We start from the raw sequence: 25086 nt of genomic DNA, 5'->3' as shown, positions 1-25086 counted from the left end.
TATTCATGATTTTCTGTCCAACAGATGATCAATTCAAAAGTTATATAAAATTTATAATAAAAAAAGGTTAAAATTGGATCGATAGAAATTGTTGGTTAGAAAGACAAGCAAAACTACTAGAGTGCAACAAAAACTACTGAAATATATTCTTTTATTATGTGCTTTAGTCACTGCTCATGTCAAGACAATCTTTTGTGATATCAGACGTCAGAATGATTGTACCCATTAAATGCGTTCAGTTGCAAATGGTGATTTCACAAGTTCCGAGATTTGACAAGCTGAACCTAACATATTGAATTTGATCTCAGAGAATTTGATAAAAATTGTGGACTTATACCTTTGTACATAGACTACATACAAAGCTTATACTAAAGCCAAGTGACTCAGAGAAGAAGAAGAAAACTTTGTGGTGTCATCTTTTGGAAACAATAAGAACTACTAAATGGGGACGATTTTTACAGGTTCCTGCTATGATATGTAAACAAAATTGACGTTTCTCATCGGCAACACTGCCTTCAGTGTCTTTGAAATTTGAAAGTTTGTATTTTAACCGTAGAGCAGAAATGAAATGATATATTAAAAACGATAACAGATAAGTACCAAGTACTCTCTAGTCATCTAATATCAATTTTGAGATATAATTTCATGAAAAGCAGAACTCTCAATGAGATCGCGTTAAGACATTGTTAGTTGAACTACACCAATAACCTCTAAGAGGATATGCACAAAACCTTCTCTACCTTAGGAATCCTAAAATACGACTGAACTCAGCACCGAAAATGTCGTTTCTCACCTCACCGTACTCTGTCAGACTGCAGGACTTGAAGCTCTGGCAAGGAAATTATGATAATCTGCTTAAAACCAAATCCAGCGAAGTGACTGGTTCCTCTGACACCGTGGAAGGCATCTCTGCATTCGACAGCCCGCTTGCAACCCCCGTATGTTCACCCCGAAAACAAGTAGACTGGGACAAAAAAGCTATAACTCCTTCAAAGCCCTTTGAGCAGTTACTGGAAGAGAAACTAGCGGAAGATGTTCCTGCTCAGGTTCATGTCAAACCTAAGAAACCTTTTTTAAAAAAGGGATCAGGGCTCATCAGGTACGGCGAAAGCCTTCTGGCTTTGTAGTTTTCCTTAGTCATAGTCGAAAACTTCCTTAGAAAGGAAGACAAAAAAATTTTATACATCAGTAAAAAATATTCACAATGATGTATTTTATTATGTCACTCCTTACAGAAAGAGTTCAAAAGCTGTAAGATTCATTGAGAGATTCTAAGATTTAAATGACTTAAAAATCTGTTGAAATCTGTTTTTTTCGTTAACCAGCTGGTTAACTACATCATCTTTTCAGACAATGAATCAAAAACTACTTGGAATTTAATCAAAATTCAATTGTAATGGAAACAAAAAAATACTTGCAATAATACCTGAATATCCCAAAAGACTTTAATATATTTTTTTGTCTATATGGCTGAAAATAAATTGAAAACCAAACCTGATTGTGTATAGGATATGTCTCATTTTCAAGACTACATACATACTTCATTTTAGTCACTACTTTAAATTTCATTTTTGACAAAACCTATAGGTTTCAGTCTTCAACCTCATCAGATATTCAATACAGGCAGTTTCCAGTAATTTTTAAGTATTTAATAGTGATACTGATACCTTTCAATGGGAACATTCAGAGATTGGCGAGTTTTTGTTCTCCGGTGTTTCACAAGGTTCCGTACTGGGCCCTATCCTTTTTTCTTACAAGTCTGATCTACGTAACTGCCCTTCTGGTTCAAGTAAATTCCACTATTTTTGCAAATGATAGCATTAGCACGACAAAAATACCTCAAATAATCTAGAAACTATCGCCAGTGACTTGGACAGCATAATCAAATGATGAGATTCAGATTCTTTTATGTTCTTATATTCGCAAAACTAACAAAATCTTCTTTGAATTTCACTGCAATGGTATGAATTTTAAAGGCAATAGTATAAAAAACAAAATACATTTCATGCATTATAGACTACTTCCAAAAGTGGATATTAATATAGTGTATACGACTGGCAAATTCTTGGATATACATATAAAGAAGAAGCCAAACATGGACAAAGACACAAATTTAGGAGTCTTCAAACTACAAATTAACACTAATAACAAGAAGTTATTCACTCACTGTTTATTTATTTATGGCATTGTCTATTTTTACAAAATAATCAACAAATTCCATATACTATTTATTCTATTACTATCAGGTGGATGTAGGAACAATTATAAATTACAATATTTTCAAATGATCCACATTGTAAGTGTTTTCAAGTCTCAAAATTCTACCTATAGACTTATTGTGGCCATAGTTGGTATGATAAAAGGGTACTTTGAAGATTTCTGTATTTCTTGTTCTTTTTGGATTCTCATTTAAAGTTATATGTTCAACAGGTTGTGCGAAATTAATGCATTTATTATAGAGTATTGATAAATGAGCAGATTTGTACAGGTGTAATATGATTACAGAAATTTCTGGGATCATAGTTGATGTTATTCTGCATTTTATTGATATATTTTTGGCAGCAAGTGTTTCTCAAAGCTTTGCATTTATCTCTCAGATAAAAAAAATTTTCATATTTATAAAAAATTCCATTTTTTTTAACAATCTTATATAATTATCATCATGTATGATCTCTGTGAATAGTATAGGACGTAATTTTTCCTTTCCCTCTATGAAAGTTTCTCATTTTCTCTAAAGCGATGAAGAAAAAGGAAACCAAAAGGTTTCCTCGCTTAAAATTAATTTCTGCTAATAAAATATTCCTCTTCCGAAAAAATCAGGTATGGCTTGACTCCAAAATCTGCTAATGTAAGGTTCAACAAGAGGGTCCAGCTGTCGAGCGCTTCTTCCGAAGGGAGACTGGGGAAGAGCAAGAATTCGTCTGAACGGCATAAACACTGTCTTAATCGATCAATACCGGCTGGCGAAGGCACTCAGTTGACACTAACCCCTTTGAAAGCTCCTGATGCTTGTATCAAACCTAAAGCTACGTGGAGTAAATATTCGGACGAAGAAACTAGGACTGTTCCAGAAAATCAGGTTACTCCAAGGGGACTATTCAACTCTTATCTTTTAGACAGGATCAATGAGCTGGCGTTCAAGCATTTCGTGCCGGGGAGGCCACAAACTACTTCTGAAGTTGAGCACAACACGGAGTAAGTGTTTTCTATCAGATATTTTTGCTCTCTGGGTAGTTTTTGTATTTTTTGTGCCAGATTAGTAAAATTCGAGGCAATCGTTACCATAGCATGCAAACCAATGTTTCATGTAAGTCAAACTTTACCTCTTCCATATACAATATTGTGTAGCAATCCTGTCAATGATATCTGATTCAATTCCATAACGAATGTTGTTTTTGAAGATATGTTCAGATGAAACAAATTCAAGCCAAAGACAGTGAACCGAAAATTCTCAATAGATAAATCTGATATCTCAAGTTTCTCTCTCATTCTCAAATTAATTTCCAGGACTGCCTTCACCCAAGCCAATCATGACAAGCTCCGGCAGACGGAGCATACATCGGGAAATACGACAGATAAAGAACTCCGTATATTCGAAGCCTTGGAGGAGCGGGCTGAAGACAGCAGCTTTTCCTCCACAAATTCCAGCATTATAAGGCTGCTTTCCAGCACTCCGCACAAAGTCAAATTACATCCAAAAAGGAGCCCCATACGCGAAGAGAGAAAAGAGGAATTGAAATGTAACACGGACAACAGGCAACTGATCCAAAAGTTGCAGGAAGTGAACAGGAAAACTGTTGTTCTGAACGACTTCCTGCAGAACTTTAGGAAAATCTCCGCTGATGACATCGGTATGAAAAATGTTTCATTTCATAAAAAACGTGTTCTTGAATCAATGTTATTGAATGATAGTCAGACCTGAGTCAGAGGAGTTATCAAGTAATTAACCAGTGTTAAAATCAATTGATGCTGTGCCCCTCAAGGATCAGTTATAGGCCCTTTTTTTTTTCAACAGTAATTTAACGACCATTCAGCTATTTAGGAAAATTCGAGTTGTATATGAAGAATATTTATAAGTCCACAGAGCCACTACCTCTAAATCTTCAAATGAAATTTTATAACAGAAAAAATAACATATCAGGTGGAGTTGATCACACTGATGGATTGGCAATGTCATAGGATGTAAGATTTCTAAGTACCATGTTATATATATATATATATATATATATATATATATATATATATATATATATATATATATATATATATATATATATATATATAATATCATGTGCTGTGATTCATCTTTATTCTTTAACTTTTTATTCAAGTATGACAAACTATTGTTTTAATTTTTTATGTATATATATTAGTAGTACAATTATTGACGTACCATTTGTACATTAAGTACCGAAAATCGTTGATAAATTTATTGTTATTATCATTATTATTATTATGAATTCCATCAGATAAAGTACCAGTAACGACCACACTCGAGGAAACCAATTTCTCAGAGGAAGACACCCGTTCTCACTCCCAATCCAGCTTCTACACAGACTTCGAGAACACCTTCAGGGGCCCCACCAGAGTCGATACCGCGGTAAACACCAGTTTCAAGGATAAGGAGGAAACTGCCCCCAAAGTCGAGACTTGCTTCAGCTGTGGAGAGCTAAAAAAGCAACTAGATAGGCTTTCCAAAGAGGTGCCAGATATACAGGCCGAAAAAGCTAGAGTTTGCGATTTCGCCAAGGATTTGGAGAAGAAACGGGACCAGCTCAGCAAAGAGATCCAAAATCTGAAGAAGAAATACGAAGAAGACGTAGGGGATCTGCGCGAGGAGCTGGAGGGGGAGAAGAAGAAGTTCGTCAGAGAAAAGGCAGTTTTCGATATGTAAGTCTTGCTATAAAGTTTTGCAGATCGTTTTGGGAACATGTAAAAATAACGCTAAAAATTTAAATTGAAAAGGGGTACGTTTTTAGGAGAGATTACTTTTTGGAGAAGAAAAGGTTTTGGCTTTCTACTTCTCCATCTTTATACAAAAAAAAAATGGCAATATTCTGTAGAAAGGAAGTTCGCAAATGATTTCAAAATAAACTCTGGACGATGATGTATAGATTATGCAAAAACTAACTTCCAGACATAAACTGGAAGAAAAAACTCCCGTCGAATAAACTAATTTCAAAAACTTTTTGGAACAGCTACTTTTACATGGACATTTAAGTATACAAAAACACTTTTTCCTATTCAGTTGATACTCCAAACATCTCAAAAGTATTGTTGTAAATCATGCCTTGAAGAAAATAATGCCGGCCGCCACTGGTAGCCATAAACCAATTGTAACGTAACTGAGAGCGGCAGCGAACATCGAAGATTCGCGCGCTCTTAGCTACGTCACAATTGGTTTATGGCTACCAGTGGCGGCCGGCGTTATTTTCTTTAGGGTATGTTGTAAGAGGCAAAGTTATTGGACGTAACTGGGAACATTATTGGCCACCTAGATCACCCGACTTGACGCCTTTAGACTTTTTCTTGTGGGGTTACCTGAAACAAAAAGTGTACCGAAGTAGACCATTTACTGACATACAACATCTGGAAAATACCATTCGCGAGTGCTGTGCAAATATAAATCCCCGATTTATTAAAAATGCAGTTACAGATGTCAGTAGAAGGACCATAATTTGTATTGAACGTGGAGAACGACATACTGAAATGTAGGCTATAAGTGTTTGATAACCTCATTTATATCAAATAAGTAATTTTTTGTACCCATTTGTAATTTCTATAATATTATTGTTGTTTAAAATTTATAATAATAATAATAGTTCTATCGAAATTATTTGCTTTTTTTTTAGTTGCCTCTGCTTTTTCGAAATCAAAGGTTTGTTTGAGAAAATAGCCAAGTGATTGAAACTTTGCACCAGTCATGCTAAAATTTTTATAGCAAATTTTTAATTTCTCTCTAAAAATGTCCGTATAAGTAAAAATGTATCAGAAAAGTTAAATTCCATGATGAGTTTGTTATGTATACATGAATGGATGACAATTAACCGAACTTGTTTTTTAATATAAAGGGGATATCTGTCAAAAATAAGCAAAACGTTAACTTTATCCTAGTTGCATAAAATTTGGCATATGGATATAAAATTTCCGTAGACACAACTTTTTCAAGTAAGTTTTTGTTAAATTCAATCTAGAAATGCACTTTTTCAATTAAAAAAAAAAAAAGTTGAATTTGACAAACACTGAACGTCAGTGGGTCGCAGTTGGCCGCATCATTTTAAGTTAAATTTAAAGCACAAACAAGTGCCGAAGTTAACCTTCATTGAAACTTTTCGAAAAAAAAGTTTCCCATATGGTGCGCACTTTAATGCTGACACTGTACATAAAAGAAAATGAATTTCTCGAAATGAGAGATGACTGTTTCGAAATTTCATTTTGAAACATTTGGTACATGTTTGTACATCTTCCCCGCTTGAGGCTTTGTTCACGAGATGGAGCTGTTACTAGTTAACAATTTTTCTCTTAAAAGAAGGTTTCATATATGCAGCAGAGCTGCGTTGAAATTAATCGAGTCCCAGACGCTTTGCTGTCTGGGTAGGATCTGTCCTGCACTGACGAGAGGTGATATCTCGTGGTCTGCAGGTGATTGAGTTGAATAATTTAAGCATGGTCCTGCTGCTGGATGACCGAGAATCATCTGCGAGACTAGCCTCTGTGAGGAATCTTGCATAACTGTTTGTCGGATATAATTCAATATCCAGCGTGGTATTAGCCGGGAAAGTAGATGTTTTAGGCACTACTAAAAGACGCCATCATGTGTATACGAGGTAGGCCGGAGAGTTCTAAATAGTAATAAGTTGTTAATTCGAGATAAGGTTAAGAGAAATTTGTTGCAATAACATCATAAACAAATATTAATTACCGTTAACGATATAAACACCACAGGTACATCAAAGAATCCCAGAACCGTCCCTCCAAGAAAGAAAGAGAGGAAATCACCAGCCTGAAGAAGGAACTCGCAGATGTTAAGGAGCTGCTCAAAATGAAGGAAACCAAGAACGGCGCTACGCAGGCGCGTTTGCGAAACACGATAAAGCAGCTGGAGAAAGAGCAGGCCGAACTCAAAGCAACCGTCAACTCTCTTCAGAAAGAAAATGCCAAGTTGAAAGCGGCACAGAAGGTGCGCAGGCCGTCAGAGTCGAAGATGTTGCAGGAGATCAACAAGAACCTGACCAAACTGACGGAGGAGACGTTCAAAAAGCAGCTCAACAAGACGGACGGGAGGCAGAGCGCCGAGAATGTTAATGAGAACGGAGAGACTTCCCCGAAGGTATGTTTTTCCCTGCTAGTCATTACAGGTAAAGTATTCATCGAGAGAGCAGAAAACTCCAAGTATGATGTTGTGTCTGGTGCAGAATAACCTCAGCATGCTTGAACTCTAACTATTGCTTGGCAGAAGCAGAAATTTACTGAGTTATTATGATGCGCTAGATGAAAGTCACCGAAAAAAAAAATTAATAGTTGTTGGTCCCAAATGGGAGTCTTGAGGTACAACAGACGGAATTAAACTTCTAAAAAATTTAAACCCGTTAAAGACAGGTCATTTGTATCTGATTTGTGAGATAACTTTGTATCCAGGAAAAGAGGTTGCCACAAATTCTTCGATTTTTTGTATCGATACGTTTTTCTTGTGGGTTCGACAATAATTGACTACACTTTACAGTTGAACTACTACACTGCCTATATAACACAAATGCTTTAACTGTACTTCAGACTCATACTCGAGTATTTATCGCCTTTGTTAGCTCACTATGTACCGCACTTTCAACTACGCTTGCCCCCATCTGCCTGTTGGTAATGTTTATATATCGTAATGGAAGTCTCTCGAAGCAACGCGATCTAGAATGATCGAGAAGCGCATGTCGAGTTGAACGCGACCTTGACCAAGTCACAGTCGATTGACGAAGAGCAGCGGCGGCCGGCGTTGATTGTTTTTCAGGGGTTAATTTACGACAATATTAATTAAGCATGGTTTGCTTTATGAAACACCTTGAGAAAGTCTGTAAATGGAATGGACTTGGACACCTTCATCCAAGATGTTGGAAAGAAATAGAAATAGTTTAATTCATCAGTAAAATTTTCACACATACACAATTACAAGATTAAATACATAGAAAACTTACTGGACCAGTCAAAAAAGTAAAACGCTATAAAAGTTAAACGCAAATGTTTGATCTTGGACAAATTCAAAAAAGACTACATGTATAAAAGAAACTATGTCATTTATCTAAGCACTGAAAGCAATAAATTCATACATACTGTAGAAGCAGCCATCCAACAAGAAACTATATAGTTCATTCCTCATTACAGCTCTACTTTTATTGATACTTATAAAAGTTGTTATTTTATTGAAGCATTTAATACCCAAGTATTTTGGGGAATTCTCACTCACACTCAAGCGAGAGTTGAGGTGGTATATAGTATCTTCATCCCGAGTACCGTAATGGGGAATGTTCCTCAATTTGGGTTATTACAGCAAATGCAAGTTTGAACAAAATAAAGTTGAGTTTAATTCATGAGTTTTTCAAATTCACTTCGAAAAGTATCCAAATTGATGTTTCAAATGTTGGGTTTTAATTTTTAAAGGGATTTGTTTCTAATTCACATATTGGCAACAGCGCCTAGAATTTCAGATCGGAGTTCAGGTTACCTAGATATTCTACTTAGAAAAAAGGAAAATTATCTGTATAAATCAACAATTAAGGCAAAATGTAAATTATAGTTCAATACCACCTCCACAAGCCACGTAAACAACAGTTGTTTTGTTATCTATTTATATTTATTTATTTATTTTATTTATTATTTGTTCAATTACATTGAAGTAAAATGCCCAGATGAGCGTAGAACATGTCAGTGTAATAAATATACAGTTAAAAACATTTAAAAATTGAAATCAATTAAATGTGAGACATTTTAGCAGGTAAAATCTGAAGGGATGGTTTCTTTAAAATATTCATCAGTTGAGTAGTATGCTCTATTTAGAAGAAAGTTTTTAAGTTTATTTTTGAGTGTTGTTTTAGAGAGGCTTTTTAGTGCATTTGGAAGTTTGTTATAGATTTTTATTAGAGTATACGGTATATTTTTCTGAATATAAGTAAAATTAGGAGAAAGATAGGTTAGGTGCACAAAATGTCATAACACAGAATGCTCCGGAACTCGGGACATAAGTAAACAGAACAGCACGCCTCTGAAATATGTCACCTTTGTTTGTCTCATACAGGTAACAGATTCATTGTCCTTTATTAGCTATAAACGATGTTGCCAAATGGTGAAATAGAAACGAATCCCTTTAAATGTTGAATGCATTATTTCATTCCTCTTTTTTAAGTATTTAAATATTTGTTTTCAGAAAAAAGTTGAAATGATAAGTTTAAAATGCGTTGTCTCAGAGCTCTTTTATAAAAACTACTTGATTTTCGTCAGGAGGAACATTCCCCGTTAAGTATATCAGAGTTTTTGGATATAGGTGTTTATTATCATAGATGAATAACACTAGTTGTAATATGTAGAGGCACGGCAATGGTAAGATGCAAATTTTTAAATAGTGCTTTACAAGAGTCCAGTGGACGAGACTTGTCCACACAGCGAATGACTCTTTTCTGAACCTCAAAAATGCCGTCAGTATATGCAAAGCTGCCCCAGAGGATCAATCCATACTGTAGCCTTGATTGTAGAGACAGTGTCTCGCAGATTCCAAATTGCATAGTTTGCACTGTCAACCTTACGCATAAACTGTCGATATGTGCCTCCCATGTTATCTTTTAATTCAGAAGTATTGCTAATGAAGTAAAATTGCTCATTTTCAGGTATTAACAAATAAATTTGGGCACCAAAATTTGTTTTCTTTTTTCTCCAAAGCTTTGGTAAAATATGTGACATCAGGAAGAGATAAAGAAATCACTCTGGTGATTGGAAAAGGTGATCGTTTTTGGTATTTTATGATACACGAGTTTTTTTGTTACAGAATATTAGGGTGTTGAAGTGAGAAGATTTAAAAAAAAGAGATAGATTGTATCTTTTATTTGATTCCCTTTTATATGTAAATAATGATTGGACAATTTTTTCGACATCAAATGCATGGTAAAGTTGAATGATACATCAAGACATAGGTCGTAGGCGTGACGAATTAACAAATGTCATTTGTCAGATTGTGAAAATGACGTCAACATCCTCCGGCTTTTGTCGAAATCGCTACTTCAATTGAGCTTCAATGAATTATGAGAATAAGTCGATGTAATAACGATTCAAAACTAATTTAGAGGTATAATCGAGGCGTGATTGTTCTGATGACATATAATTCGAAATTTGGGAAACCCCCCCCTCCATTTCAACCCGATTAATTTACTTGTCCGGTTCATCGCAGAATGACAAGGACCCGCCACGAATAACTTTCCATGTTTGTTCGGTTGCAGCCGGCGAAACGACAGCTGTCGAGCCTGAAGCACAAATCGTCTAGAGACCACACCACAGTCGAGGATCACACTACGAATGAATCAGCTTTCGGCAATCTCTCCATCGAAAAACTGTACGAGAACGTGTTCAAAGAAAGTGCAGATCCTGGACAGCAAAACGCTACATTGAACGAGTCAAGGAAAGGTAATCTTCTGATGTCTTTGTTGAATGATTGAAGCGTGGATAATTATCAATGATATTAACGGATAATGTTACTAGCTTCACAACTTACTTTACTTGTAGCGCTCATCAACTTTCTTTGCTGGTGATACACTATCTCTGTCAATATCATAAGACCAAAGAACAATCTTATACTAATTAGTCACAGAATATAATACACAGAATGAATGCTCAAGTAATGATTCTAGGTGGCAGCACCACTCACACAACAAAGATAAGATATGAGTGTACTCAACAGTTTTCAATTGTTACTTATTCATCTTCCATTTGCAGGTACCAAAACCGAAAAGGTGTTCCCGGACGGTTCGAAGGAAACAAAATACAGTAACGGGAACACCAAAACTGTCTCGCCGGACGGTAATCTGATTATTGTACATTACTACAACGGAGACATAAAGGAAACGAACTTGACGGAGCACACCATAAAATATTACTATGCTGAGACTGAGACTTGGCACACTCAATTTGGGGATGGATCGGAACTGTTGGAGTATTCCAAGTGAGTTTTGGAGAAGTCTTTAAATGCTCCCAATGAATATTAATGGTCACTTCCCACAGCTACTATTTTGTCCACTCTTCATTACTGCCAGGTATCAGGTGCCGACTCCACATTACTTTGTATTTCAACTGCATTTTAAATCTAAAGAAATGAACCGTAAATGTTCAAGCCTGTCGCAGATATACCTACACAGTAGGTTGAATGGACTGACGCCTATCAGAAAACAACTACTCCACTGGCTAATACCACGAACGGCGTTGGATTATATCCGACAGGCGTCATTGCAGGAATCTACACAGAAAATGTCCTACATATGCAATTGGCAATACAACTGAAAGAGTCGACCTTCAATTTTGGGACGGGCACACTTAAGACCGGTTTCGGGCTCCTTAGCCACTCGTCAGTGCAAGATAGAGACCATCATCGACCCAAAGTCAATGATATTCCATAATTGAATATCGAAATTCTTTCAGAGTATTTCATTCCTCCTCTTAAGTTGGAGCAAACTTCAAAAATGTCACTCCATCTAGTGGACGAGGTACTAACCAACTGCATATCCGAAAGTTGCCTGATTCCTCTGAATAAGGAAGAAAAACTTTCTTATTAGTCAGTGGACTATGCTTGAAGACAGGCAGTAAACGAATGCACTTTGAATGTTCAAGTCTGTCTCGAATATACCTACACAGTAGGTTGAATGGACTGACGCCTATCAGAAAACAACTACTCCACTGGCTAATACCACGAATGGCGTTGGATTATATCCGACAGGCGTCAGTGCAGAAATATTCACAGAAAATTGCCTGCATATGCAATTGGCAATACAACTGAAAGGATTGACCTTCAATTTTGGAACGGGCACACTTGTAGACCGGTTTCGGACTTCTTAGCCACTCGTCAGTGCCCGAAACCGGTCTGCAAGTGTAAAGGTTCCAAAGTTGAAGGTCGACTCTTTCAGTTGTATTGCCAATTGCATATGCAGGAAATTTTCAAGCATAGCCCACTGACTAATAAGAAAACTGCATTTTACATGATGAATATTTTTGTAGCCACTCTCCAAAATGGACTAAATCACCATTACTTTGATAAATGTGGACTACTATCTCTCGATTGCAAAAGGCATTTTACACAGTTCATCAAAATTTATTGGAAAAATTGAAGAGCATTGGTATTCGAAGGATTATTCTTAGACGGTTGGAAAATTATTTATCTAACAGAAAACAGTTTGGATATCTAGGAAAATATGCCAGTTCGTTTAAAACTATCACTTGTGGTGTTCCACAAAGGTCTATTTTGGGTCCAGTTTAATTTTTGATATACATAAATTGTTAGTAGCCACAATCGAAACGTCATGAAGTAACTTGGCTTGGAATCTCTCAACTTTTTATTTTTAATTTTTATTCAATTGTTCTACTTTTACTTGTATTTTATTTCACTGTTATTTCATTTTAGATTTTTTTTGCTTGATATAATTGTTATTTCAAGCTATTCTATTTTAGTTCTTCTTTTTTATTAGTTCTTTCAGGGATTTCAAATCATATACAGGGCTATTCAAATTCGTTTCTGTACATGGGGATCTCGTAAACGATAAGAGATAGAGTGTCGGTTAAATTGTGGCAAAGTTGCGTATTTTAGAGACCTATTCAATGTCTCGTGCAAAAATCGAATATAGCTCTTTTGGTTCTAGAGATATACAGGAAATACCAAAAAATCCCAAATTATTTTTTGTCTATATCTTCTTTATTCGCAGACATATTGAAAATCTGTCCACATTTTGCTATTAGCACTTGGTGTGAGCTATTAGAATAACGAACAATCGGTGGTCAAGTTCTTGGGGGTAAATATAGATTCAAATTTAAGATGGTCAGAACATATAAATAATATGTGCAATAGACTAAGTAAGACAATTTGTGCAATAAGAGTGATAAAAAAAGTTATAAACCAAAATGCAGCACTGATGACATATCATTCCCTTTTCCATTCAATTCTGAAATACGGGATTCTAAGCTGGAGTTCAGCATCTAAAACTCATCTAGACAAAGTATTTATTATTCAAAAAGCAGCCGTGAGAGCCATAACCTCGAGTAAACCCAGTGAAACCTGTCGACCGTTATTTAAAGCTTTGAAAATTATGACTCTATATTCAGTTATTGTATTTGAAAATCTGCTAAACATTAAGGAAAACTTAAATAAACATACCATGCACACAGACATACATCATTACAATACAAGACATAAAACAGATCTTGTACAGGAATTAAATAGATTGAAGAGAACTGATAATGTCGGTATCAGGCTATACAATTTACTACCACCTCAGTTTCGTCAATTACCAACCAAACATTCAAGAGTAACGTATTCCAAAAACACTTTATTGTGAGATTTTCACTAAATTGTTTTACAAAAACGCAACACGTGTTTCGCCATACAATGGCTTCATCTGGCGTGTTGAAAGACACGCCAGATGAAGCCAACACGCGTGTCTTTCAACACGCCCGAGGGAGCCATTGTATGGCGAAACACGTGTTGCGTTTTTGTAAAACAATTTAGTGAAAATCTCACAATAAAGTGTTTTTGGAATACGTTAGTTATGGATTTTCATCAAGTATCGGCCGATTCCATCATATATTCAAGAGTTAGTTAAAAAATATTTTGAGTACAAACCCTATTTATAACATTGATGAATTTTCTGATGTAATTGGTAGGTTAGAGGCTTGTTCGAATTGATTGCCTAAAGTAGAAAGCTATATATAGCATGTGATAGTTACTAGATTATTAAGTTGAAAATTAAACTGATGTGATATCTTTCAATTGTAATGCTATTATTGTAATAATGAATTTATGTTATCCTGTATTGACTATGTTTCCTAAAGACTAAATGAATATTGTTACAAGTCTATAAAGTCGATATTTTCAACTTGCTTGTTAATGTTAATGTTGTTTAATTACTCAATTTTAAGCTAATAACCTGTAATGTTTTTAATTTTAGACTATTTCAGATATACTTTGTTGACGTATCGATAAACTGTATGTGTTTCTAAAGATTAAATAAAGATTAATTAATTAATTATTAGAATATGTTCCTGAGTCTTTTATATAGGGTATCATCTGACTTGGGCCACCCCCATCTTTGAATTTTTAAATACGGACCTGTATTTTTTGTTGTAGTTTTTGGATCGTAGACGTACTTTATACTGAAAAATTAAAATTTCATTTTATATTTCGGGATATTTCGGTAATATTTGATTATAATTGGGTGAATTATTCTCTTTTAAATTACGGCCCTGAAAATTGGTTGACTGAGTTGAATAAAAACACAATAGCAACTTTCACGTCTCTCTATGTACCGTAAAGTTTTTCGAGATTTTTTTTTTAAATTTTTAGGTACCTATTCATATTTTTTCCATTGCTCAGAGCGTTTTCTACAATGAACTTCGAATAAGAAAATCTTTTATGATTATCTGAAACATATCTACATCAAAAATATATTATATGTGTTTTTATGAGCAGAAAAAGAAACCCTAGCAATAATAACATCCGAAGCGAACACTATAATTGTAATGAAAATTGAAATGAAGTAAGTTATATACACAAACAAATTAATGGCGCAATAAATGTTCGAATTGGAGTCCTTCCATTTCGAGACAAATAATAGACCAATAAGATGGCCTGCAAGATCACTAGATCTCACTATTTTGGACTATTTTCATGCAACTTTTATTAAAACAACGATAAAAATGAAATAAAAACAACAATAAAAATTAATTGGCGCTCCGGGGCGACTTCATTGATTCCAGTGGCGCAGCTGCTTTTTCAGCTGCAGGAAAACCCGGAAAAACCTGCAGCACCACATCATCATATTTTCTATGGGAGACACTAAAAAATAGGATTTATGCTGGCAGAGATATAGAAAATGTGGAAGATTTGAGATTGAGGATTTTGAATGATTTCGCAACAATGCAGCAAATAAGTGTATTAAGGGCAGTAAATTATAAGAAAAACCGAGTTCAAAAATGTCTCAAAATGGATGGACTCCAATTCGAACATTTATTGCGCCATTAATTTTCTTGTGTATATAAATTACTTCATTTCAATTTTCATTACAATTATAGTGTACGTTTCGGATGTTATTATCGCTATCATTTCTTTTTCTGCTCATAAAAACACATATAACATATTTTTGTTGTAGATATGTTTCAGATAATCATAAAAGGTTTTCTTGCTCAAAGTTCATTGTAGAAAACGCTCAGAGCAATGGAAAAAATATGAGTAGATACCTACTCATGTTTATACCTACTCGTATTTAAAAATTCAAAGATGGGGGTGGCCCAAGTCAGATGACACCCTGTATAAAAGATTCATGGACATATTCTGATAGCCCACATTGAGTGCCAATGGCAAAATGTGGACAGATTACAATATGTCTGCGAATAAAGAAGATATAGACAAAAAATAATTTGGGATTTTTTAGTTTTTCCTGTATATCTCCAGAACCAAAGGAGCTATATTCGATTTTTTCACATCATTGAATAGGTCTCTGAAATACGCAACTTTGCCACAAATTAACCGACACTCTATCTCTTATCATTTACGAGATCTCCATGTACAGAAACGAATTTGATAGCCCTGTATATAAAAATGGATGTTTGTTGGTTGGTTGGTAAGTGATAAACTTCTACATCGCTCAACCGATCGTGATGAAACTTGACATGTATAAGTCATTTTTCATAGAGAAGGTTTTTATGCTATCAATTTTTCTGAACTCGCCACTAGATGGCGCTGTAGAACAAACTTTTTGAAAGCCCTGTTCTATAACGCTGCGCACGCCTAAGTTCGTTGATTCTGATTCTGTCAAAACATTGGAACAGAAGCGATACAGTAACATAGTACTAGTTATTTTATAAAATATCAGACAATGGAAGTCCGAACCAATGAAATTCAGTACTTATCTATTTAGATTTTGATTTTCATAGAATTATTTTCTAGCAGTTTGTCTGCATTAACCTTTCTCGATTTTATATCATTTCTAGAAACAACTGGATTCGTTTTCCGATGACATTCCAGGACAGCTTCCCAAATTTCTGCTACGGCAGTTGTCGGTTGATTGATCAGACCACCAACACTAATGTGAAAACTTGTCAAGTTGACTTAGCTGTCACACCAATAGGTGGCTCCACTTATGTTTCGCTTGCGTTTACGCAGCTATTTTTATCAAGTGCTTTTCTTGGTTATTCACATTTTTTCATTTAAAAAATCCTGATTTTAGCCAAACCTATCCTTATAGCTCATTTCCACAATTTTCGCCATGACTATAATTCGAATTGATTCAAATATTCTCAGCGGGCAGCAGGAGAGAAAGTACCAGGATGGAAAGAAGGAAGTTATCTGCCCAGGAGGTCCTTCCCTAACGAAAATGCCAGACGGTTCTGAAGAGGTGGTATATCCGGACGGATCCAAGATCCTCAAAAGTGCAGACGGTCAGGAGAAAGTCCTCATTCTACCCAACGGGCAGAAGGAAATTCACACCAAGGAGCACAAGGTATGATTTTTGTGGTTCGAATGCATTTTCGGCGTTTCTTATTTTTTTGCTTTCCAGAGACGGGAATATCCGGACGGTACAGTGAAAATCGTGTACCCGGATGGTACTCAGGAGACGAGATATGCGTCTGGCAGGTTGAGGATCAAAGACGCCAACGGGGTTCTTATTTTAGATTCGCAGGAGGGCTGAAAGTTTTTTATCTTGTTAACCTAATCCGTCCCAAAAGATAGTATTGAAGTTTGTAAATAATTCTCTGGAAATTGATTGTAAATACATTTTTATTTTATTAACGCTGTTTCTGTCGGTGGAAAATTTACAGGATTTTGGAAAAGCGTATGTTTTGGTATTTTACTTTGGGGTATAATTACTGTAAATCCTCTGTATTGCGTCGATTGCTGCAGTCTCTTTGGCGATTTGGATATTCTCTCCCCAGCCTGAAACAAAGTACTCATTTTATTTATTTATTCATTTATATTTATACACGGGCAGGTCCAGTTCAAATAAAAGCATTACAGTGCTGAACTCGTATAGTAGTCGATACAATGTCCAGGATCAATAAAGAGCATCAGGTCTAATTGACAAAGCTGCAAATTTTCTTCAATTTCCATACAACTATATACAGTGCATTTATTTAAGGCTCCCCCCTTTTTATTTTTTGAGCAGGTCAACTCAAAAATTTGAGGGAACTTGTGTCCAAGTTCACAACTACCGGTAGTGTACATAACAAAAAGCCCCCAGGTCATTCGTCCATTCCTGAAGAAGAGCAAGTGCAAATAGAGAGAAAGTACTTTATTGTTCATGAATAACATCATGGTTACAAAGTTGAAAAATTAAAAAAAAAAAATAAAATATACATAGCACTGATACCAGAGAAAATATGTCAACAACAATTAAACTTGTTAATAAAAGGTAACATGTCACACTTAATACTATATAAATCTACACAACTATACATAATAAAAGATGAGCAACACTATGCGACATATGGAAATTAAAAAAGGATTATTCTAGTGTTTCACTAAAGTATTCATTCAGACTGTAATAGGCTCTGTCTAATAATAGATTTTTTACTGCTCTTTTGAATTTATAGAAGGATCCAATGGTTTTTATTGCAAGTGGTAAGTGATTATATATTTTGCCACCTTTGTAGATAAAAGAGTCATATACAAGAGACGTGGTAGGCAGTGGGAGTTTGATGTCATTACTTTGCCGAGTTACGTAATGTGAAGAATTTGAAATAATTGGTGAGATGGTAGTAAATCCTGAACAGTCTACTTATTCCGTCGCGAATGTTTTGTGAGGTATCTCCTTCTACTGTGTGGAGACTTTTGAAGAGGAATAGATATCATCCATACAAAATTAAAATGGTACACCAATTAACTAAAGATGACCCTGATCAAAGAACAGAATTCTGCGAAATTATAACGGAAACCATTGCAAGGCATCCTACCTATCTCCACAATATTTGTTTTAGTGACGAATGTACATTTTTTTTAAGGCAATGTTCACAGGCAAAATTGCCCTCACGTTTTCCGGGAAACACATACCCAATATCCAGAAAAAATTAACGTTTGGGCAGAAATATTGGGAAACCATATTGTAGGACCTCCATTTATTGAGCAAAATTCAACAGGAGAACTGTATTTGAGTATGCTGGAAACTACTGTTGACCCTCTCATCACTGAAATCGTCGAAGCGAATTCTAATGAATTCGATATGGATATTGTATTCCAACAAGATGGTGCACCACCACATTACTCAAGACAAGTAGGAAACTATTTGAATACTACTTTTCCCGGTTGTTGTATTGACCTTCGAGGTCCTACAGAATGACCAGTCCGCTCGCCAGATTTGACACCATTGGACTTTTTTTTATAGGGCTATTTGAAGCAAAAGGCTGTTCATATGTCAAGAAGTTCAAGGCAATCATTTCGAGCAGCTTCTGAACTGACCTCAAGCTTAGTACCTCATATTATGTAGTTAAATGTCAATGTATTCAGGCAATTATTAAAAGTTCCGCCATTTTGTAGTAGTTGGAGATATTGACATTATATTCTAGGGTTGTGAAGCATCTGTCATGAGCTTTATAAAGATGTTTTTTCTCAGATGGCGCCCAGTCGCCATCTTGAAAGTTTCATCTGTCAATTTCACTTCAAAATAAAATATTCATGCATTCATTTCGTTATCCCAAATGTCAATTTTTTGAGTTGACCCGTTCAAAAAATAAAAGGGGGGGGGCTTTAAAGAAATGCACTGTATACATATTATATACACACATGTACATACATATAGAGTATAAATCATATTAAAATAGCTTAAATACAAAGTAAAACAGATATATATGCACAAATATAGACATATATTTAATAATTTTATCCAAACAGATATAATACATACAGATACCGAAAAGATATATTACGCATTAGAGAAACAATACCAGAAAAGTTCAAAATATTGAAAATCCAGTATACCATACTTTGTGTATATATTTAAAATACATATAGAACTCTTCTATACTATAATATGGTCTACCACATAATAAATCTTTTATTGATTTCCGAAATTTACAGCTATCCTCTAAAATTTTAATATGGCCACATGAATGATTAAACATCTTGAGACCATTATAATATACACAGTCCTTGACTAGAGTAGGCTGGTTTAGATCATTAGCTTGACGAAGGGCATAATTATTGGAGTAGCCGCTAAATATCAAACTGACTCTTTCTGAAATAAAGATTCCAAAGATTGTCAAAATTTTATGTAGTTCAAACAAGGGTATGCAGGAGTCTCGACTTGTCATTGTGCATGAATCTTCAAGAGGAAGATCTTCTTCTTGATGATGATCATTTGGTGATCAAAACACGTGTCGCGGTGTTAAAATAACGGTTTGGTGTTGGGAAAAGAATCCTGTAATGTTCATTACTACACCAAAAGTTCCAAACTGTGCATCACAAGCTCACTTTCAATTATTCTCAAACATTTTAAATCGTCAGCAAATAACAAAGCTTCACTCTCACGGAAGCAATGAATTAGATTGTTAATGAAAGGGGTAATCAACAGTGGTCCCAAATGTGATCCTTGTGGAACACTTGATATAACTGCAACGATATGAGAATAATAATGATTGACCCTGACAATTTGTGTTCTTTCCGTGAGATGGCTCTTAAGCCACTGCAATATTAGCACATCAACGCCGTATAAAGTTTATGAATTAAGAACTCAAGATTGACTTTGTCAAAAGCTTTGGAAGAATCAGTGTACACAGAGTTAACTTGTGGACCCCTTTTCAGAGCATCTAACAAAAAATCGATGTAAGTAAAAAGGCATTTTCTGCAAAAGTTTGAGCAGTTCGAAATAAAATTTTACAGAAACTAAGAACAAGTGCAATTTGTATTATATAATGAAGAACTCAGTAGCTTACAAACGATATTGAATGGTGTTCCACAAGGTAGTGTGCTTGGGCCACTACTTTTCTTGATTTATATTAATGACCTGCCAAATTCAATGACGCTGTTTACAATGCTATTCGTCGATGACAGTTCCTTCGCCATTCGGAAAAAAAATATTGAAGAGTCATCAGAATCGAAAAAGCGGGTTATTCAAGAAGCTACGGACTGGTTTAATGCGAATAGCCTATGTGTGAATAAAAGCAAGACACAAACAGTTATGTTTTCGCTGTCTCATAATCTCTCGAATAATTTGAATTGTCGTGGTATAACCTTTGATTCGAAGGTAACTTGGAAACCCCATATTCACAAACTAGCAAAAAATCTATCATGCAAGGTATACGCAATCAAGCAGATAAAAAATAAAGTCGCCCATACCGCTTATCATGCAATGTTTCATAGTTACTCAATTTATGGATTGATAAACTGGGGCACATCTGTTCATATCTCGAGAATATTTAAATTTCGAAAAAGAGCAATCAGAGATTTAACTGGAATAGGTCAAATGGAGAGCTGTAAGAATTGATTTATTATTATTACTCTTTATTAGCAAATAATGCTCTTCATAGTACAGTCAGTCATTTATAAAATACAAAACAATAAAAATATATATATATATATATATATATATATATATATATATATATATATATATATATATATATATATATATATATATATAAAATTAGAGACAAGTCACATTTTAAAAACACAAAACTATAAAACAAAACGAATTATTGATGACAATTACTTGAAATATATTTACTATATTTTCTTTTGAATGAATTTCATGAATCACAGCTTTTTATATGACTTGGCAGATTATTAAATGCAATCAGACCAGAATTATACAACGAGTCACAACCTATATGTTCTCTGTTGATATAAAAATTTCCTATTCTATTTCTAGTGGAGTGTGTATGAATACTACTTGTGTAGGTCAACCGATCACTCAGATAATTTGGCAACATATTGTGTTTAATTAGCATATTTAGTGTTATCCTTTGTTTAGCAGACATAAGAGACAGTGTTTCCAACATGTATTCCACAAATGTGCGTTTATTACAACTTAATATTGCCCTCATGGATCTGTTTTGAAGCTTCTGTAGTCTGTTTACATTTTCATTGCTCACAAAATAGAGTAATGTACTGCAATAGTCAAAGTGGGGTGCTATTATTGATTTATAAATTGTTAATTTTGCATATTCACTTATTTTATTTTTCAATCTATATAAACGATGAATTTTCGTGGCTATTTTCTTCTGAATATAACTACAGAGTGCATTAAAGTTCAATTCTTGATCTAATACCACTCCCAGATATTTAAAAGTTGTTACCCTTTCAATGATGACATTATCAATATAAAGATTCAATGACAGCTGTTCATCTTGCAGTTGTTTTAAACGATATTTGCTACCTATTAACATGAATTTTGTTTTATTAACATTTAACTTGAGGCCGTTGTCACATAACCACTCGTTTATATTTAATAGTTCCTCATTTAAACATTCTGAGATTTCATTAGTCGTCCCAGAACAGTACAACATGTGTCGTCGGCAAACAGTTTTATCTTACACCTTTTAACATGTTTCACAATATCATTTATGTACAGCAAGAATAGCAGTGGACCCAATACTGACCCTTGAGGGACTCCAGAAATTACATTTAAAGTACTTGATGACACTTGATTATATTTGACTAGCTGTTTCCGATATGTGAGGTAATTTGTGAACCATTGTAATACTTTAAGTCCATACTTATTTAATTTCATTAAAAGTAACTCAATGTTGACTGTCTCGAATGCCCTTTTGAAATCCAGAAAGACAACACCTATAATACGTTTTTTAGATAGCTCAACTTTCCACAACGAGATTAGAAATTGCAGTGCAGTTTCACATGAATGGGTATTGAGTTCAATATATTAACTCTGCCATCATGTGTAATATACTGCAATATGATAAACATTCGAGAAAACTGAAAAAACATCTCTCAGAGAACGCTTACTATGATGTGTTTTGACTTGTCATAGCACTAAGGTATAATAACTCGACCAATAAAAAATCTAATCTAATCTAATCTATCTATACGAAATAAAGAAATTCATACTATCGGGATTGCTGTATTATGCTACATCATTCTAATTTCAACAATAGTTTTTTTAAAAGATCGTAAGATCGTAATGTTGATCCAAATATGTTGATGCCTGAGTGAAGTCTATGTATCATAGCAATGTGAAAAAATTGTACATTTCTAGTTCGTTTCACAGAAATACTCGACCCAAACTCTCTCAAAGTTAAGAGGCAATCAAAATTTGAAATCGCAGCCATAATTTCAAAGAAAAGAAGAGACAATGAACATTATTAAAATCTGGCTACCTGTCCTTAATGGTACACAAACAAGGTCAGGTAATCCAATTAAGAGAAACCCAGTCACGTCCACCAATAATAATACAGAACCAGAGGTATACTAGCACGGTAGTTTCTACGTTGGAAATAATGGGAACAGCAAGTCGAGCACCTACTCAGGCACTGCGACCATTATCAGATCGCCTTTGATGTCTACCGCAGTAGTAGACGAAACGTCAGGCATAAAACTTGCAGATCACGGCCAAAAAACCCAGAAAATTGCCTCAACTCCAGGAATTTTTTGTAATGCAACTTTTGATTTGAAAGTAAGCACTTACCTAGTCCTAAGAGTTTCTTATCACTATATAGTCCAACTTGGAAACACGCTAGAATTGTGTTGGCGGCCGACTGGTTACATAAACGAGGTTCAACTTCTGTTACTCCCTTCTCTTGCAGTAGTTTCATGAGATACTCAAAGGGCTCTTTCGGGTCCCAGATTTCATACACGTCTTTGCCATTCAGCTGACTCATCACGAAGTCTTTCACGAAGTTTTCAGCTCGTTCTAAGCTCTGAGACTGCTTCAGGGCTGCCACGATCGCTTTGAATGTATTACATAGGGTTCTTTTCTCTACAGGGAACTCCTGAAACCAAACAAGTTCGCAATATTTTTCTTGGAGGTAATGTTGACATCTCTTACGGTCGTTAGAATGATGTCCTTCAATCCAATATGGCAGGCGATATGTGAAAGCATGTCCTCTGACGTTAAATAGTCACTCACAGCATTCACTATGTCTTCAGGGTATGTTTTTCTCAGCTCTGCTCTCACATAAGCTGAAATTATTTTGTCACCTTCCCCGATCAAAGCGAAGTTGTGGATTTTCTCAGGAACAGGCAAACCTGGGAACAAAAATTTTATATGATGAAAATTGTGTCATTATAACTATCAAAGATCGGTTAACACTAGTCATTATGAAATCAATATTGTTGAGGTTCGAGAAGGTCACACTCAAACTACTGAGAAAATAAATGTGTGGGCAGGAATATTGGGAAATCATATTGTTGGTCTCATATATAATATTAAAAAATTCCTCAAGGGATTCAAGAAATTATGGCCTACAATCAAGATGAATTGGAAAATCCAGTTGTTTACCAACAAGATGGTGTGCCCAACACTTTTCAGGCCTTCGAGGGCTTGATCAGATATAATCATACATGTGGATTGGTAGGCATGTTCCGCTGGAATGGCCTGCTCGTTCACCGGCTTTGACTCCTCTTGACTTTTTCCTTTGGGACTATATCAAATCAAAAGTTTATGATATGCAACCTTTGACCATACATGAACTCAGAATCATCAAACCTTGTGCTAAATTACCTGAGAAACACTTCAAAATGTTAGAAGTGAGTTCGAAAATAGACTTTTTCGCTGTCAGGGTGTTCAAAGAGAATAATTAGAATATCGACTCCAATGATTTCTTTATCGATGTATGAATGTAATTACCATATGGAGGCCGGACGTTAAATATTAAAAGTGGAAGAGACAATTCGGAAAATGAATGGTAGACACCAACCTTATCAGTGTTTCTGGAAAAATCTCCTGGTTATTTAACTTCCTATTCTTTGATGGTGGGGTACCACAGGAGCGGGTACACGACAGTTTTTTATGCATCACTTCATAAATATCTAGCGATTCACCCTTGTCCTCTCGCGAATGAAAGTTAGGAGGGGGAGACTGTAATTAACTGTTATAATCATAACTTTGATCTTATTGATATTAAGCTGGAATATATTGATGTTAGGGAAGTGCTAAAAATGTATCAAAACTCAGTTAATTTTTTCAACAGCTCTTTGCAAGCCCACATCGCTTGCTGTTACTACAATATCATTAGCATGTGTTGCATTGTAGCCTATTTAATACCTGGTTTTTATAGCAATGCTAGTTAAATTCCATACTCAGTTGATATCAACTATTTCGAATGTCATTTCGAAGTCTAGAGACACGGCAACTATATAATATGAATTTGTTCAACTTATTAATCAAACTAGGTTACCTTTCTCTTCAGCCTTGATTTCTTGCAAATTCGCGAATTCTTTTTGTATCAGTGCTCGTTTCAACAGGTCCCTATCAATTTCTTCTCCGAGGCGCTTTCCAAAGGCAAAGAGTTCACTGTCATAGTTCCATTCTAAGAAAGCCGATCGCGGTTTCTCAGGTTCAGGACCGACTTTTACTCTTCTCCTATAAAGCTCCTTCAAGGTAGGAGCAACCCACCTTTTTATAGATCGTCTTTCTATAATAAGAATGCAACAGTTTTAAAAAGTAGGGTTATGGCAAAGATTTTCAGACTAACCTGATAATCTTAAATGTGATACGTTTTGAGCAGCATATTTTCTGAGAAGCGAGAATACTGGTCTGTATAAGGACATTCTGATTTCTATTAATTTTTTGTAACCTCTTTCGTTTCCAAAAGTTAGGTTACAGTTGTGTTATTTTTGTTTTCGTCCTATTCTTATTATTTCCCTGTTATGGGTTGGACGTGCAACTATTGATCCAATTCCGAAGATACGTT

At 35.1% G+C, this 25086-nt stretch overlaps 2 protein-coding genes across 2 annotated transcripts; one reads left to right on the top strand and one right to left on the bottom strand.

The window, feature by feature from the left end:
- Positions 1–491: 491 nt before the first annotated feature.
- Sas-4 (Spindle assembly abnormal 4) lies at positions 492–17017 on the top strand. Its single transcript, XM_074173425.1, has 9 exons — positions 492–1099; positions 2821–3195; positions 3508–3851; positions 4470–4890; positions 6946–7330; positions 10473–10656; positions 10966–11191; positions 16529–16727; positions 16785–17017. Exons 1-9 carry the CDS (start codon positions 780–782, stop codon positions 16914–16916), a joined length of 2586 nt encoding a protein of 861 aa, XP_074029526.1. The 5' UTR covers positions 492–779; the 3' UTR covers positions 16917–17017.
- On the bottom strand, positions 16988–25035 carry mRpL44 (mitochondrial ribosomal protein L44). The gene is made up of 5 exons (XM_074173428.1): positions 24868–25035; positions 24571–24807; positions 23220–23419; positions 22860–23163; positions 16988–17161 (listed from the first exon to the last, which is right to left on the bottom strand). Exons 1-5 carry the CDS (start codon positions 24941–24943, stop codon positions 17076–17078), a joined length of 903 nt encoding a protein of 300 aa, XP_074029529.1. The 5' UTR covers positions 24944–25035; the 3' UTR covers positions 16988–17075.
- Between the last annotated feature and the right edge of the window lie 51 nt (positions 25036–25086).

This window comes from Leptinotarsa decemlineata, unplaced genomic scaffold, assembly GCF_025532065.1.
Source record: "Leptinotarsa decemlineata unplaced genomic scaffold, Ldec_3_MD MMD2_tig00000251_RagTag_RagTag, whole genome shotgun sequence".
NCBI lineage: Eukaryota > Metazoa > Arthropoda > Insecta > Coleoptera > Chrysomelidae > Leptinotarsa > Leptinotarsa decemlineata.
Note: the sequence above shows the minus strand (reverse complement) of the source record. Positions and strands in the feature narration are given on the sequence as shown.